The following is a 14501-nucleotide window of genomic DNA, read 5'->3' on the forward strand; positions in this document are numbered from 1 at the left end:
AAAAAATCGGCGGAGACCCCTCACCGATTCAGGGACCGGTGAGGGGCTGGCAGCGGTGCCGGGTGAAATTCCCGCCTCCCGCACCGGAAACGGCTGGAGAATGGCCGAGTCTTTGGCCGTGCATGTGCAATGCTGACTACCTACAACGGTCACGCCATCCACCATGGCGCCAGCTGTGCGCGGGCCCGACCCACCATCCACAGCCCATCCCTTCACCAATCCCCCCGGCCAGCGGCACGGATCCTGGCCGCGTGTGGTGTCGCTGTCAGGAACTCAGCCCATCGGGGGCGGAGTATCGCAGAAAGTACAGCACAGGAATAGGCCCTTCGGCCCTCCAAGCCTGTGCCGACCAAAGTAAAATCTTCCACACTTCCGGGTCCGTATCCCTCTATTCCCATCCTATTCTTGTATTTGTCAGCATCCAGCGTGGATTGGGTTTTGGCCTGTTCTACATGTTGTGTTTCCAGAAGTTGTTGAATCAATGCCACATTTATATTGGCAAAACAGAAGCCTGATTTATTCCGAAATGTGATCTCTTTGTTTCTAAATCATTCAGATTATATACTGGCACCAGCATAATCCATGCCCACCTCGGCGGTAAGACTCATGCTTTGTAACCACAGATTTCTTATTGTTTTGTTTGCCACTCTCCCCTCTCCAACTTAACATTTAAAGTTATGTCAAGAGACAATACCACTACCTTGCCCCGAACATCATTCTTCATGTTTCAGCCTAAATCAAACGGGGTATTTAGCAGTGGAGGAGGTATCATTGAATAGAATCACTATAGTGCAGAAGGAGGCCATTCAGCCCATCGAGTATGCATCAACCATCTGAAAGGGTACCATACCTAGGGTCAGGCTTCCACCCTATCCTCTTAACCCAGTAACCCCACCTAACCTAACCTTTTGAATACTAAGGGGCAATTGATCATGGCCAGTTCACCTAACTTGCACATCTTTGGACTGTGGGAGGAATCCAGAGCACCCGGAGGAACCCCACGCAGACTTGGGGAGAAAGTGGAAACTCCAGGCAGTCAGTCGAGGCCAGAATTGAACCCGGATCGCTGAAACTGTGAGGCCACCATGCAGCATGTGCAGGATCACAATTGGGAGTGGGAGCCCTTCCCTCCTTCCTTCTCTCTTCCAACTTGATGACTTTATGTAGGTCAGGAATTGGACCATCAGTGCAGCACGGTGCCACAGTGGTTAGCATTGCTGCCTCACGGCGCCGAGGACCCAGGTTCGATCCCGGCCCCGGGTCACTGTCCATGTGGAGTTTGGACATTCTCCCTATGTCTGCTTGGGTCTCACCCCCACAAACCAAAAGGATGTGCAGAGTAGTTGGATAGGACACGCTAAATTGCCTCTTAATTGGAAAATAATAATTGGGCACTCTTAAATATATTTAAAAAAAGGAATTGGACCATCAATTGATTTAATTATTTTTTAAATTTAGAGTACCCAATTATTTTTTTTCCAAGGGGCAATTTAGCATGGCCAATCCACCTAGCTTGCACATCTTTGGGTTGTGGGGGTGAAACCCACCCAGACATTGGGAGAACGTGCAAACTCCACATGGACAGTGACCCAGGTCCAGGATTCGAACCCGGAATTGATGTGATCTTTACTAATCGTTATTAGTGCACAGCCCCATAAATCAATTTGCACACACTCTGGTCGTAGGAGCAGCAATGTGATAATGACCAGATTAATCAGGTTTTTAAATGTAAGCTGAGAGATAAATATTGGTCAGGACCACAAGGAGAGAGCTTCCCTAGTCGTCTTCAAAATAGTGCCATGGGGCCCAAAAGTCACTGCTTCTGACAATGCAGCCTTCCTTCAGTGCTGCTTTGGGAGTGTCAACCTTGGATTTAGCACGCCAGTCTCTGGAGTGGGGATTGGTGTGATACCCATCGGAATCAAAGACAAAACACAGTTACAGGGCCTGCAGTGATGAATTGCATTCACTTAGATCAACATGATGTTGACATGTAATGCTCTCCCAGCGTTTCAGCTGAAGGCTTCCTCGTTCAGGTGTGCGGTCGTATTAACTTAGCGTAGATAGTGTTCTTTTGAACTGGCGACAAAGAAGTGATGTTTAATACTTGTCTGGTGCAGTTTCTGCCTCATGATCAGGACACTCCAATGATCGAGTGGAGCATCCTCTCAACTTTCTGACAGTAGCGCCATTATTAGTTCACGTCAGCTGCAGTGTCATGATGCAATTGTAAAGTTGCAGTGAAGCAGGTTGAAAGACTGAAATTATATATTTTTAAATGGTTATTAAGGCAATCTTTTTTTAATTTTCAGGAACTATCCAACTTTAGAAAATATAGCAAGAAAGAAGAAAATGTGTCGAGAGAAAATGGAAAGAGGAGAGGTGCTGCGTACACGGCACTTTGGGTAAGTGTCCATTCTGGGCTTCCTTTCCCCTTCCTGAGTTTTGCTGTGTGTAGAAAATCCCTCCCACTATACTGGAGGTCGCACATGTCTCTGATGATGAACCTTGGTGGTGAAAGTGTTCACCCCACTCTAACCTTAAAACAAAGTTTTGCTAACACTTTCTCTGCCATTTCCCAAAAGTACAAGCAGAATTACATTAGAATTTAGTAATTAGTAATACCAAGACCCATCAAGCGTTCCATTGTACTTAGGTTTGTAGCTACTATTGGCTGTTGTAGTATTACATCTTTTGCAGTACTGCAGCAAAACATCACATTTGTCCATTGTAGGCACCCCTGCTGAGATTGGGTATTGAGTTCCATCGGATAGGTAAGTGAATGATATTGGATAGTCAGATTAAGAAGTGTCAATCGCAATATTACACACAGGAGCTTGTTTTAATTAAATCAATGTATATTGCAGTATCAATTTAATTCATTCTTGGGATGTCGTTGCTGCTGGCAAGGCTGGTGTTTGTTGTCTACCCACGGTTGCCCATGGAATGGTGGTAATGAGCCACCACCTTGAACCACTGTGCCATGAGATGAAGAGGCACAGTGCTAATAAGGAGGGAGTTCCAGGGGTTTGACTAGTGATGATCAAGTGATAGATGGTGTGTACCTTGGTGCTGGTTTCATTACTAATGTTTCACAGAGCATTCCAAGAGGGTCGGGGGTTGTATTTTGTAAAAAATAAATGCTTGTCTGCAGTTAAGAGGTAATTGATCAACATATATGTGGAGGGTTTAGCTCCATACATGGGGCCAGTTTAAGTCAGTTGACTGGACATATGGTTTGTGATGCCGAGTGAGGCCAACAGCGTGGGTTGAGACCCTGTACTAGCTGAGGTTATTCATGAAGGCCCCGCCTTTTCAACCTTGCCTCTGCTTGAGGTGTGGTGATCCTCGGGTTAAATCACCACCAGTCAGCTCTTCCCCTCAAAGGGGAAAGCAGCCTTTGGTCATTTGGGATTATGGTGACTTTATATGGAAGGTTACAATGAGTGATCCTGCAGGTATTTCTTTGCATCTATTTATATATTAAGGAAATATTTTCTCGGGCGGCATGCGGCACAGTGGTTAGCACTGGGACCATGGTGCTGAGGTCCCAGGTTCGAATCCCAGCCCTGGGTCACTGTGTGGAGTTTGCACGTTCTCCCCGCGTCTGCGTGGGTTTCACCCCCACAGCCCAAAGATGTGCAGGTTAGGTGGATTGGCCATGCTAAATTGCCCCTTAATTGGAAAAAAAAATAATTGAGTACTCTAAATTTATTTTTAAAAAGTAAAAAAAAGTATTTTCGCAAGTGATGTTTAGTACAATTTTCTTTTTGTTTCTTGGGTGACCCTTTTAATTTCAGTAAAATGTCATGAAGAGTTTATTTTTTTCTTTCATATCACAAGTTAGGGGTTTAACTTGCTTGGCAAGCTAGCACTGTTCTTTACTTTGCAGCTGTAGACTAGTGTGGATTTTTTTGCTGTTGAATTATGGATTACAGGGCAGTGATGGCTTGTTTCTAGTAACCCTCTCTTGCCAGCAAAATGAAGGGAAAATGGAAAAGCCCTTGCCTCAGGCACAGAGGAAGCTTTTGCAGAAAGTTTGAAAGAGAAGATGGACGACACTTTGGAACAGATCAAAATGCAAGGAAGCAGGCTTGCCCCGCACAGCCCAACGGGACGTGCAGTAAAGTACCAGAAAACCAGGAAGCTTATGGAAAAGACGTAGACCCTCTCAGCATTTTGGTGAAAAATGATGCAGGTATGAAATGGAGACTTCTGAATGTATTTATCAATAATAATTGTGAAACTCTTTCAGGATGAAAAGAGAACATAGAACATAGAAAAATACAGCACAGAACAGGCCATTCAGCCCACGATGTTGTGCCGAACATTTGTCCTAGATTAAGAACAAAATATTTATAATTGTACAGCATCTATCACAAAGCTCAATGTCATGGTTTACTATGAATTAAGCATTTTTGAATTGTGATCCTGAAAGAAAACCCAAGCCACTTTTAAGCACAGCAAGCTACCACAAATAATAATGAGATAGCTTAACCAGTTAAATTGTCTTTGTGGCTTTGGTTGAGGGATGAATAATGGCTCCTGCTGCTCTTTAAATAGCACCATTTGAAGATCTATGGATAGCACATGTGTATACTTGCTTTCTGGCCTGTCTGGTGTTAGCAGCTACATCAAACTTGATTAGAATATTTTAGTATCAAATCTAGTAATTAAATAATCTTTACGTAACATGCTGTAAAGAATGTCAGTAGGTCACTTCACTAGCTGCATTTTCCCTAGCGTGTCAGCAAAGCCACTAACTACGTAGCACTCAGCTGGTTCGTTCTCAATTTTATTCATATCATTATAACTGACATTCGGTTATTGCTAACCCGACTGGTTCTTAGTCACGATGTTGGACCAAACTAATGTCACTGTGGGAAGATGAGGAAAACCAGCAAGAGAGAGTGGTCGTTAATGGCAACTATGGAGAGGTATGTGGTCTGTGCTCAGTTGCCATCAGAATACAAACTCCACGAGAACAAATAGGTGAATTGAACCGGGAGCTTAAAGGGCATTTCTACAAACTATATCAGCACAGTGTATGTCCATAAGTATAGATGAGCAGGACTTGGTGTGGGATTGGATCTCTCTCTTTAGGTACCATGCATTAAGTAGACATTGGCAACCATGAACTTCCATGTTAAGTTTTGCTCTGGACCATCTTCATTGGTAATCCAGTCATCCAGTGTGTGAGGCTCTTGAAAAAGATCATTCTTTGTCTACCTTGATCTTGTTTACCATCGATCGTTCCCATCAGCATCAGATTTTCTAAGACATGATTCCTTACTACATACGCAGGAAATTCCAACTGTCTCTTCTCCCCGATCTTGTTCAGCAAGAGGTCTTTTGCTCTCCGATTTTACTAACACTTCTTCATTAGGTGTGATTTGGCCAAGATATCTTCATTATTTGCCTCAAAAACCACAATTCGGCTGTCCTAATTCTTCCCTGCATTGCTTCACTGGTCATCATCCCAACATTGTGGGCAGCATGGTAGCACAAGCGTTCGATTCCCCACTGGGCCACTGTCTGTGCGGAGTCTGCATGTTCTCCCCGTGTCTGCATGGCTTTCCTCCGGGTGCTCCGGTTTCTTCCCACAGTCCAAAGACGTGCAGGTTAGGTGGATTGGCCATGATAAATTGCCCTTAGTGAGCAAAACAAAAAAGGTTAGGAGGGATTATTGGGTTACGGGGATAGGGTAGAAGTGAGGGCTTAAGTGGGTCAGTGCAGACTCGATGGGCCAAATGGTCCCCTTCTGCACTGTATGTTCTATTGCTTCTCTACGTCACAATTGGGGCAATGTAGCATTCCAGAATCCTCAGCTTTGTTTTCATGGCTAACGTTGTGCTTTTTAAAATAAATTTAGAATACCCAATTCATTTGTTTTCCAATTAAGGGGCAATTTAGCGTGGCCAATCCACCTATCCTGCACATCTTTGGGTTGTGGGGGCGAAACACACGCAAACACAGGGAGAACGTGCAAACTCCACATGGACAGTGACCCAGAGCTGGGACCTCGGCACCATGAGGCAGCAATGCTAACCGCTGCGCCACCGTGCTGCCCGGCTAATGTTATGTTGATCATAAATGTATCTTTGGCCATTCTAATCCTTTGTCTTTTTTCTTGGTCGCACTTTCCATCTGATGTTAACGTACTTCTGTGGTACCAAAATTTGTCTACCTGTTTGATCTTTTTCATTCTTCACTGGATAAGAGAAAGGCAGCAGAATGTCGGATGAGCTGAAGTTTTACAGAGTGTGTAGGATGGTAAGCTGCTCGGGAGAGCATTGAAATAGTCTGGCATTTCGAGCTGACAACAGCTTCGCTCATCTAACAGCACCATGACAGATTGGTGTAGACATTAGCTGCTTGTGAGACCTAGCAGTTTGCAAATTTGGCTGTTGCGTTTGTTGTCACATTGACATAAATTGCTCGGGCATGGACCTTGATAAACGCAAACTCTTTCTTGTAACCATAGCAGCACCTTGTATTTAAATTTATAATTGTAATTAAAAGTGTAATTTGTGTTTAAAAATTTTTTTTAAGTGCCTCATCTATTTGAGTCATCCTGTAGGAAAAATAGCAAGCCATCATTATAGGTTTTCAGATGTCAAGTGAAATGTTTGTTAAATTGATATTTATCCTTTTGTATGGAAAGTTCAGCCTCTGAAATCTGAGCAAGTAGCCAATTTTAAATGGTTCTCTTTTAATGGCAGCTAACGCTGCCCTGCACCATCTTGGTGCTTTATCTTAACATCAAAAGATTATACAAGAAATTAACTTATATTTAAACTAAATTTACTTTGCTGTCGGCTTGACCAGTGAACCAGTGGCAAGACGTGACCGGAATGGCAAGGCAGCTGGTGGCTGAAGAGTCCAGGATGTTTGCCAGTGTTCTGCATCCCCATTAGGCCTCCTACAGAGCAGCCTTGGCATCCCAGCTGTGAATGAGTTTGCAGTTTAGCCTTTTTGTTGGAATTGCTATTCTTTTTGTACTTTCAGATGAGAATTCCTTCCCGTTGTACACTTCATCCGTGACGAGAATTATAAAAAAACACTATTTTGGAAGTTGGTTATTCAGTGCCTATAAAGAAATGCATCCAGTTAATGATTGATGGGTGTACCCTTTATCAGAACTCCGATTACTCGTCCAATGCCTGAAATGTTAACTTGTCCTTTTCTCATCGGAGATGCTGACAGACGTAGCACATTTCCGGTGTCTGAAATTTGTTGTCTTTGCTGAGAGGGTTGAGGTGAAGTAGGGTGGGCAACATAAGCATTGACATTGGCCAGTTGTTTCTGTGCTGTGATTTCTACATGTAACCTAGTTTTTCCTCCTTCAAAGCTACTTCAGTATCAAGATCTTTTCATCCACTGGTAAAACGTTTGTTTGGCTGATGTTCCTGCAAACCATTCATTTCTTTTTACTAAATTGTTCATATGTTCTGATTAATTGTTAGTGGATTTACAATCTAGTTTTGTGTTGAAAACAATGGCACTCTCCTATTTGCAGAGTCCTGTGTTATTTAATTCTCGCCCCCTCCTTTTAAAGATGTTGGGGCAGAGTTCCTCCAGTGCCAGGAGCCTTTCATTACCGATGACTTAATGACTATTCCAAGCCTGTACCCCTGTACTAGTTGGAGGGTCAATGAGAGAGGACGATAGATGAATCCGGTCCTGTCCTCTCCTCCCCCCATTGTCCTGGCACATCAGTGCAGATGTGAACACCTGACAACAACCCTACCCATTCTTTGGAAACCACAGGGATGCTGAGGTCGGTTGTGAAACCCCCACTGCAATATTACTCAAGATGATTGAACTCTCAATGGGTTCACATTGAAGGGTGGAATTCCCTGATTTTGTTTTTTGTGGTTTCCCCAAGCCACTCACCAAGTCAGCAGTATCTTTGCAGCTTCAAATGTGGTGTGATTCAGCTCTCTGGCTGAAGTGACCACAGCATCCCAGGCAACCTGTCAGGCCCCATTGATCAAGGTCAAACATTGTTTTCAAATGGTGGACGATGTGTATGTGTGTTTGAAAGAGAACCCATCATCACACCACTGAGTAAGGGTCTTCGAGTTAATTCATGTTGCGAGGAGTCATTTTTTAAAGAGTTCTTTGCCAGACTGACTGGATTAATTATGTACAGCTTGCACCACCCCCTGTTGGGGGAAGTGTCTGCCTAGTGTTGGGTTCTGGCTGAAATGTGAAAGTGATGAAAGGTTGTGTTTGGCCTTGCAGAGTCTGACAAGGACGAGGGCCAAGTTGACGCTGAACAAGCAGAAATCTTCGTTGTGCCAAAGCAGATAACATCAGGCCTGAACTCACTGATGAACAATTACAGCAGCTCATCAGACAGTGAAAGCGACCAGGGGCCAGAGGGTAAATCTGAATAAATAGCATGTTTCTTCTCCTTGTGAGGAAAATTCCAACTTTGGTATTTTGTTTAAAAGATCTATCATCACATTAAATTAAATTGTAAGATTTAAGAGTAGCTGAAAATATGTAGATTTCAGGTTTTTTTTAAAAAACAATCCTAACGCCATAATCACAGTGTCAGAGTAGATTAGCACAGTGTTCTTTCACCTTTGACCTGGCTCTCCATCCAGCTCAGGCTGATGACAACCTGATGGTTATGTATAGAAGTTACTATTCTTACTGCTGACTTGTAACTTGCGACTTGTAACCCTTCTTTGTCTTTGATATTTTTTTTTTTAAACTCCCCCCCCCCCCCCACCACCATCCTTAAAGTTAAAAAGCCAACATGCAGAGTGGACAGGACTAACCCTTCATTCATCTCAATTTTTTCTCCGAAAAACAATTCAAATTTAAGTCAATTCATGGTCTCCTCTCCACAAGAGACACATACACGATCCAAGCTGACAAGAAAAGGCATTGCATCTCATCTTAGGCTTGATATGATGCTTGATCTTAGCCAAAAGGCCGAGAAGCGTTTTCTTAGTCTTTGATCAACCACAAGTTTCATGTGAGCACCTTGTGCCTGAGGATATTTTTCCACTGTGTAATTCAAATTTAGGCTTTTGTGAGCTTTTTTTTAATTATAAATTTAGAGTACCCAATTATTTTTTCCAATTAAGGGGCAATTTAGCATGGCTAATCCGCCTACCCTACACGTCTTTGGGTTGTGGGGGTGAAACCCGCGCAGTCACGGGGAGAATGTGCAAACTCCACACGGACAGTGACTCAGGGCTGGAATTCGAACCCAGGTCCTGAGCGCCGTAGGCAGCAATGCTAACCACTGTGCCACCATGCTGCCCGGCTTTTGTGAGCTTTAAAAAGTCAAATTGGTAAGATAAAGCCATACCTGCTGAGATAGAGTTGCTTCCAGCTGCCTCACATTTTTTGATTCTTATCTGAAATGAATAGTTTTGGGGGGTTTCGCAGAGTATATATGTCTTCATGATCTGTGTAAAAACAAAGACCTCACTGAAGGTCACTTGAGACCTGCCGACTAGATAGAGACATCTGGTACATGAATGTCGAATTAATGTTATGGGTTCCTGAATACTGCAACTGTCAAGCTATGACCTTCTTACATTAATGATCTGGACAGGAATGTGGGTGGTATGATCAGTAAGTTCGCAGGTGACACACAAATTGGTGGTGTCGTAAATAGCGGAAAAGCCTGAGATTTCAGGGCAAAATAGACGGGCCGGTCAGATGGGAAGAACATTGGCATATGGAATTTAACCCTAAAAAGAGTGAGGTGATATATTTTGGGAAGACTAACAAGGTGAGGGAATACAGAATGAATGGTAGATCGCTCGGAAGTACAGAAGACCAAAGGGATCTTGGGTTGCAAGTCCACAGATCCCTGAAGGCAGTAGGACAGGTAAATAAGTTGGTTAAGAAGGGATATGGAATACTTGCCTTTATTAGCCGAGCATAGCATACAAGGCTACGGACCAAGTGCTGGAAAGTGGGATTAGAATAGATAGGTGTTTGATAGCCGGCACGGGCACAATGGGCCGAAGGGCCTCTTTCTGTGCTGTAAAACTCTGATCCTCAGCTTCACAGCACTGCAAAGTTTCCACATTTAGAATTGTTACTGTTCTTCACATCATCAAAATGATGCAATGTTAGAACGTGGAGCTTAATCTTTGCAATATTTCTGTTAGAAATCCCCCTACAAACCGTTGCCAAAGCTGTGGAAGAAAACACTGTGTTACAGGGACCTGCCCCAAGAAGTTCAAATGAGCAGGAAATTAAAGGATGTTCAAGTAAAACTTGGGACTCAGCGTCACATCACAAGTTCAGTCCCAGGGGTAGAAGAAAAGATCAAGGCAGAGGTCATGACATACGAGGACGGAGAACTTTCCAACAGTCATTAATACGTCGGCCAACCCTGCTTGAAATGGTGAGAGTCTTTCTCTGTCCACTTTCTGATATGTCATGGTTACGTTTAAAGTAAATCTTGCATGTTCTTCATTTTTTAGAAGTGTTTAAAGCAAATCACTGGACTAAAATATTAAAAGGTCACATTAATTGAGTGTAAAAGTATTGTCATGTAATTTGTTCTTTTGCAGATTTTTTTCCGATATCCCTTTATTCTTTCCCTCTGATTCTGCTGATGTTTCTCCCCTCCCCTAATCTAGAGATCAGTTGGGCAGTCTCTTTATTGCTACCCCTCCTGAGGTCAGTTAGCTCAGTACAGACTGAGCTCAAAGTTCTTGATATGTTATCTCCGTACCATCCATAGAGCTGCTGGTTTATTACCAACTTTAAACATCCCGAAGGAAGTCCCTTTGTTTTAGCTGTTTAAGGATGGTCAGTAAGCTGGAAGAAGCATTGGCTACAGGAGGCCCACTGAGTGCAAGTGATGTCCAGTCTGAACTCTCCAATTGTGGTAAAGTTAAACCATTTGGTGCTGTTGCTGACTGGAGCAAGCGGTTCTCCTGGTAATGAAGTGTGTTCAGACACGTGCACCAATCTGCTGCCCAGAAACTACCATCTTTAACCATCACCCACCGACTACCCTTGGCTGTGGCGAGATTTGGAGATTGTTTCATCTTTGAGGCCTGTATTCAAAAATGAAAACAAGTGAACTTGTATCATGTCTGAGTGTGAAATATTGGATTGGAGAGGGTGGATTAATAGGATATAAATTTTGATACAAACATTTGTAATATTGGGTAGGACAGTTGGAGCTAATATTGACAGAAAACATTCATTCTGAAACCTTCAAAAGATTCCTTATGGTGGCACAATGTGTTAAAACTGGGTCCGTTGTCAATGGGGGTTGGTTTTGCATCAACCAGAGTGATATATGCGTGCCATGTTCCCAAGTCAAATAATCTTTGACAATCTCAACTCAATGGGTATTAGCCAAATTAAAGGGTCAGTCCCTTGAAAGGAAACTGTCTTTTAAAAAAAAAGCGAATCACAATTGAGACTTAAAATATCACGCAAATAAGGCACCCCCCCCAGCCCCTGTGGTGCCCAACGAGCACAGAATGTCTCAAGTGTACCTGTGGACAACTTATGCTCCTACTCCAGGGACACCCGACTGTGAATGTAGCCACAGTAGAGGGGAACGCAGACAATCCAGAGCGGTCTATAACTAGGGGCAGTTAACTACAATTTACCAGCTGACTTGGGCTGCAACAAAGATGGCGAACTGGAACAATTCACACCAATGCAGCGTGGAGTATGCTTTAATATATGCAAAGGAGGTAGAATTCTGCATTGCCAAAATTGGTGGTCTGTTCCCTTCTTCAACATTGACACCTTTCGCAATGACCTGAATCATCCTTGACTAGTAAAATAGGGGGTTGGGGGGAGAGAAACAAAATGATTTCAAATAACACACATTGGAGTGTCAGAAAGCAGTTTCAAGGGGAAGCACCAGACACCAGAGGGCTTTAGCAAACTGGAGATTTATAATTTGTCTTTAACGCTTTAGCATGTTTGATTTTTAAAATGAGGTATTTTTGGTGAAGTAGTGTTACCATTTTTTGCAATCTTTTGTTGCAGTTGTTGGCCCGTGACATACGGCACGAAAGGAATGTAATCTTGCAGTGTGTTCGGTACATCATAGAAAACAAGCTTCTGGGCCTTGAACAAAATGGAGTGACAGTGACCCCTGTCTTGAGAACTACTTCATGTAAAGGGGCAGTTGATGCACACATAAAAGCTGCAGAATGCGGTGAGACGCACAGGCTTGAAATATGTGCTCCTGAACTCGAGGTACACGCTGCCGAGAAGCCTAAAGCTGAAGGGATTGGGGGAGAAGCCACAATATCCCCAGCAAACACACAATTGGTATCGGCAACAGAGGGGCCTCGAGCAGCATGGGTTACATTGCCTGCTGTGGATGATGAAATTTGGGAATTACCACAAGCTACATGCAAAGAAAGATGACTGACCAGAACGTGGACATTTTACACAGCTATTGGAAGAAGATTCCTGGCAGAAACGAGATGAACTTGTACAAATCTCTGTAGACTTTGTGCTTCCTTTGATATTTTAAGAAATGGGAGAGAATACAATGGATTTATTTCTAATAAATGGTTAATTTTTTGCTATTGACAGATGTCAGAATGTCTATTTGCCAAGTTCGAAATGTACACTGGATATTTTATATAGGTAAGGAGTTGGAATTTGTATGTCATTCATGTTGACTGCAATCTCTCACTTTTACATTAATTGTTAATTTTATGAAAGTGTGAAGTTCAACATCTTCTGGCCTCTAAATGATAGCGCTCTCCACTATTCCTGTGAATAGCTGCACACAATGATGCCTTGAGTAAAATAGCTAATGGAATAGCTAAGATCAGACACCTCTCCTGCCCCACCATCCCCAAAAAGTGGTTAGTCTATTAAGAGTTGCGAAGTGGTTGGGAAGCCCAGTTAGAGTTATATCCCAGTTAAGGTAAGGGTAGGGACCCTTCACCCCATGTAAATGCATTCAGACAACTTCTTCTTAGCCTCCAGCCCCTCTGCAAACTCCCTCACACCTGATTTTAAATAATTTAAAGAAGTTGGGGAGAAAGTGTGAACGCTGCCAGAATTTGGTTCTAAACATTAAAAGCTTTTCTTTTACCCTGCAGCTAAAACACATACTTACCAACTGGTGTGGGACAAGTGTACAAACTGCCTCTCAACATGTCCATCAGCATCTGTGGGGATGGATAAATGGTTACTGAACTGAAACCTTCTGTTTTTCTCTCTCGCTCTCTCTCTCCCCATAGATGCAGCCAGACCTGCTGAGAATTTCAGGTTTTTTTCTGGTTTTGACCATTCTTGGCATTTTTCTACTGTTTTTGCCCACCTTCTGTGGTCTGTCTCCCAGTTTGATGGTCCAGAGGATAGGTGTCCCAGCACCTCACGCCACCTAACATTTCCACGTTTGAAACATTTCTCCACTCTCGGGTTAAAGTCTGCAACCTTCCCAACTCTGCAGGAGCAGGTTTGATGTAAAACTATGGGAAGGAGCGAAGCAATGCATAACATCGTGGGGAGTCAACTGTACGCGAGTGATTTATCCACAAATGGAAATTGGTTCTAATAATCTCGCTGTGCTTTCCAGCAGTTCCGGGATTGTTAAAGACACCACCTGTGTGCTTGGACTCTGGATGTGGAACTGAACCAAATGCAGCAGCGTTATAAAACGTGAGAGGGGAGCATGTGCAATTTTTGCTAAAGACAGACATTAACCAGTCGCCTATGTGACTACATGCTGAAAGACCCAGGGAGGTGCAAGTGATAAAGCACAATCAGTTGATTTTTGGATAGACTATGAAGTTTGAGTCGAGATGATTAGGATCGGTGTCCAATGAAGATTGGAGAGATCATGCAGAACAGCTGTTGAGACTTGAATGGAATATCCATAATTTCTATTTCAATCATGTTCATGCAAGAAAAGCCAACGGGGAGTGGAGGCGGGGGGGTGGATCTTGCCCAATTAACTGTGGCCTTAAAGGAGAATTCCCCAGGACATTTCCGGTGTGTATTTTTAACATCGGGTTAGTTCCGATGCATAACACCTGCCTTAATTTGTCCAGCATATTTTAATCTTGGGGCCCAACTCTCAGAAGGTCACTGTGACTCGTAATGTGCAATTCTTCAAAAATATTCCAAATGCCAATTGTAATGCTGAATTCTCCTGCAACTCCAGCATGGAAATTATTTGCACTGACAACTGTTGTAACTAAATATATACTCATCGTTAAATATCTAAAGGGACAAATCATTCGGTGCAATATTAACGAGAGACTGGGTGTAAGAACGGGAGACCACACAGAAGGACAATGACAAAACTCAAGCCCAATGAGGATGTTTTTTTTTTTTTTAAATTTAGATTACCCAATTATTTTTTCCAATTAAGGGGCAATTTAGCGTGGCCAATCCACCTACTCTGCACATTTTTGGGTTGTGGGGGCGAAACCCACGCAGACACGGGGAGAATGTGCAAACTCCACACGGACAGTGACCCAGAGCCGGGATCGAACCTGGGACCTCAGCGCCGTGAGGCG

At 43.3% G+C, this 14501-nt stretch overlaps 1 protein-coding gene across 2 annotated transcripts in view; it reads left to right on the forward strand.

The window, feature by feature from the left end:
• Positions 1–12555, forward strand: part of nufip1 (nuclear FMR1 interacting protein 1) — a 53357-nt gene extending 40802 nt beyond the window's left edge. For both annotated transcript variants that reach the window (XM_038802696.1, XM_038802695.1), the window contains exons 6-10: positions 2313–2405; positions 3978–4198; positions 8248–8388; positions 10146–10384; positions 12001–12555. In XM_038802696.1, coding sequence (XP_038658624.1) covers positions 2313–2405; positions 3978–4198; positions 8248–8388; positions 10146–10384; positions 12001–12387 — 1081 coding nt within the window. In that variant the 3' untranslated portion in view covers positions 12388–12555. The remainder of the gene's footprint in view (positions 1–2312; positions 2406–3977; positions 4199–8247; positions 8389–10145; positions 10385–12000) is intronic.
• Positions 12556–14501: the final 1946 nt, after the last annotated feature.

The sequence above is a fragment of the Scyliorhinus canicula genome, chromosome 7 (genome assembly GCF_902713615.1).
Source record: "Scyliorhinus canicula chromosome 7, sScyCan1.1, whole genome shotgun sequence".
NCBI classification, from domain to species: domain Eukaryota; kingdom Metazoa; phylum Chordata; class Chondrichthyes; order Carcharhiniformes; family Scyliorhinidae; genus Scyliorhinus; species Scyliorhinus canicula.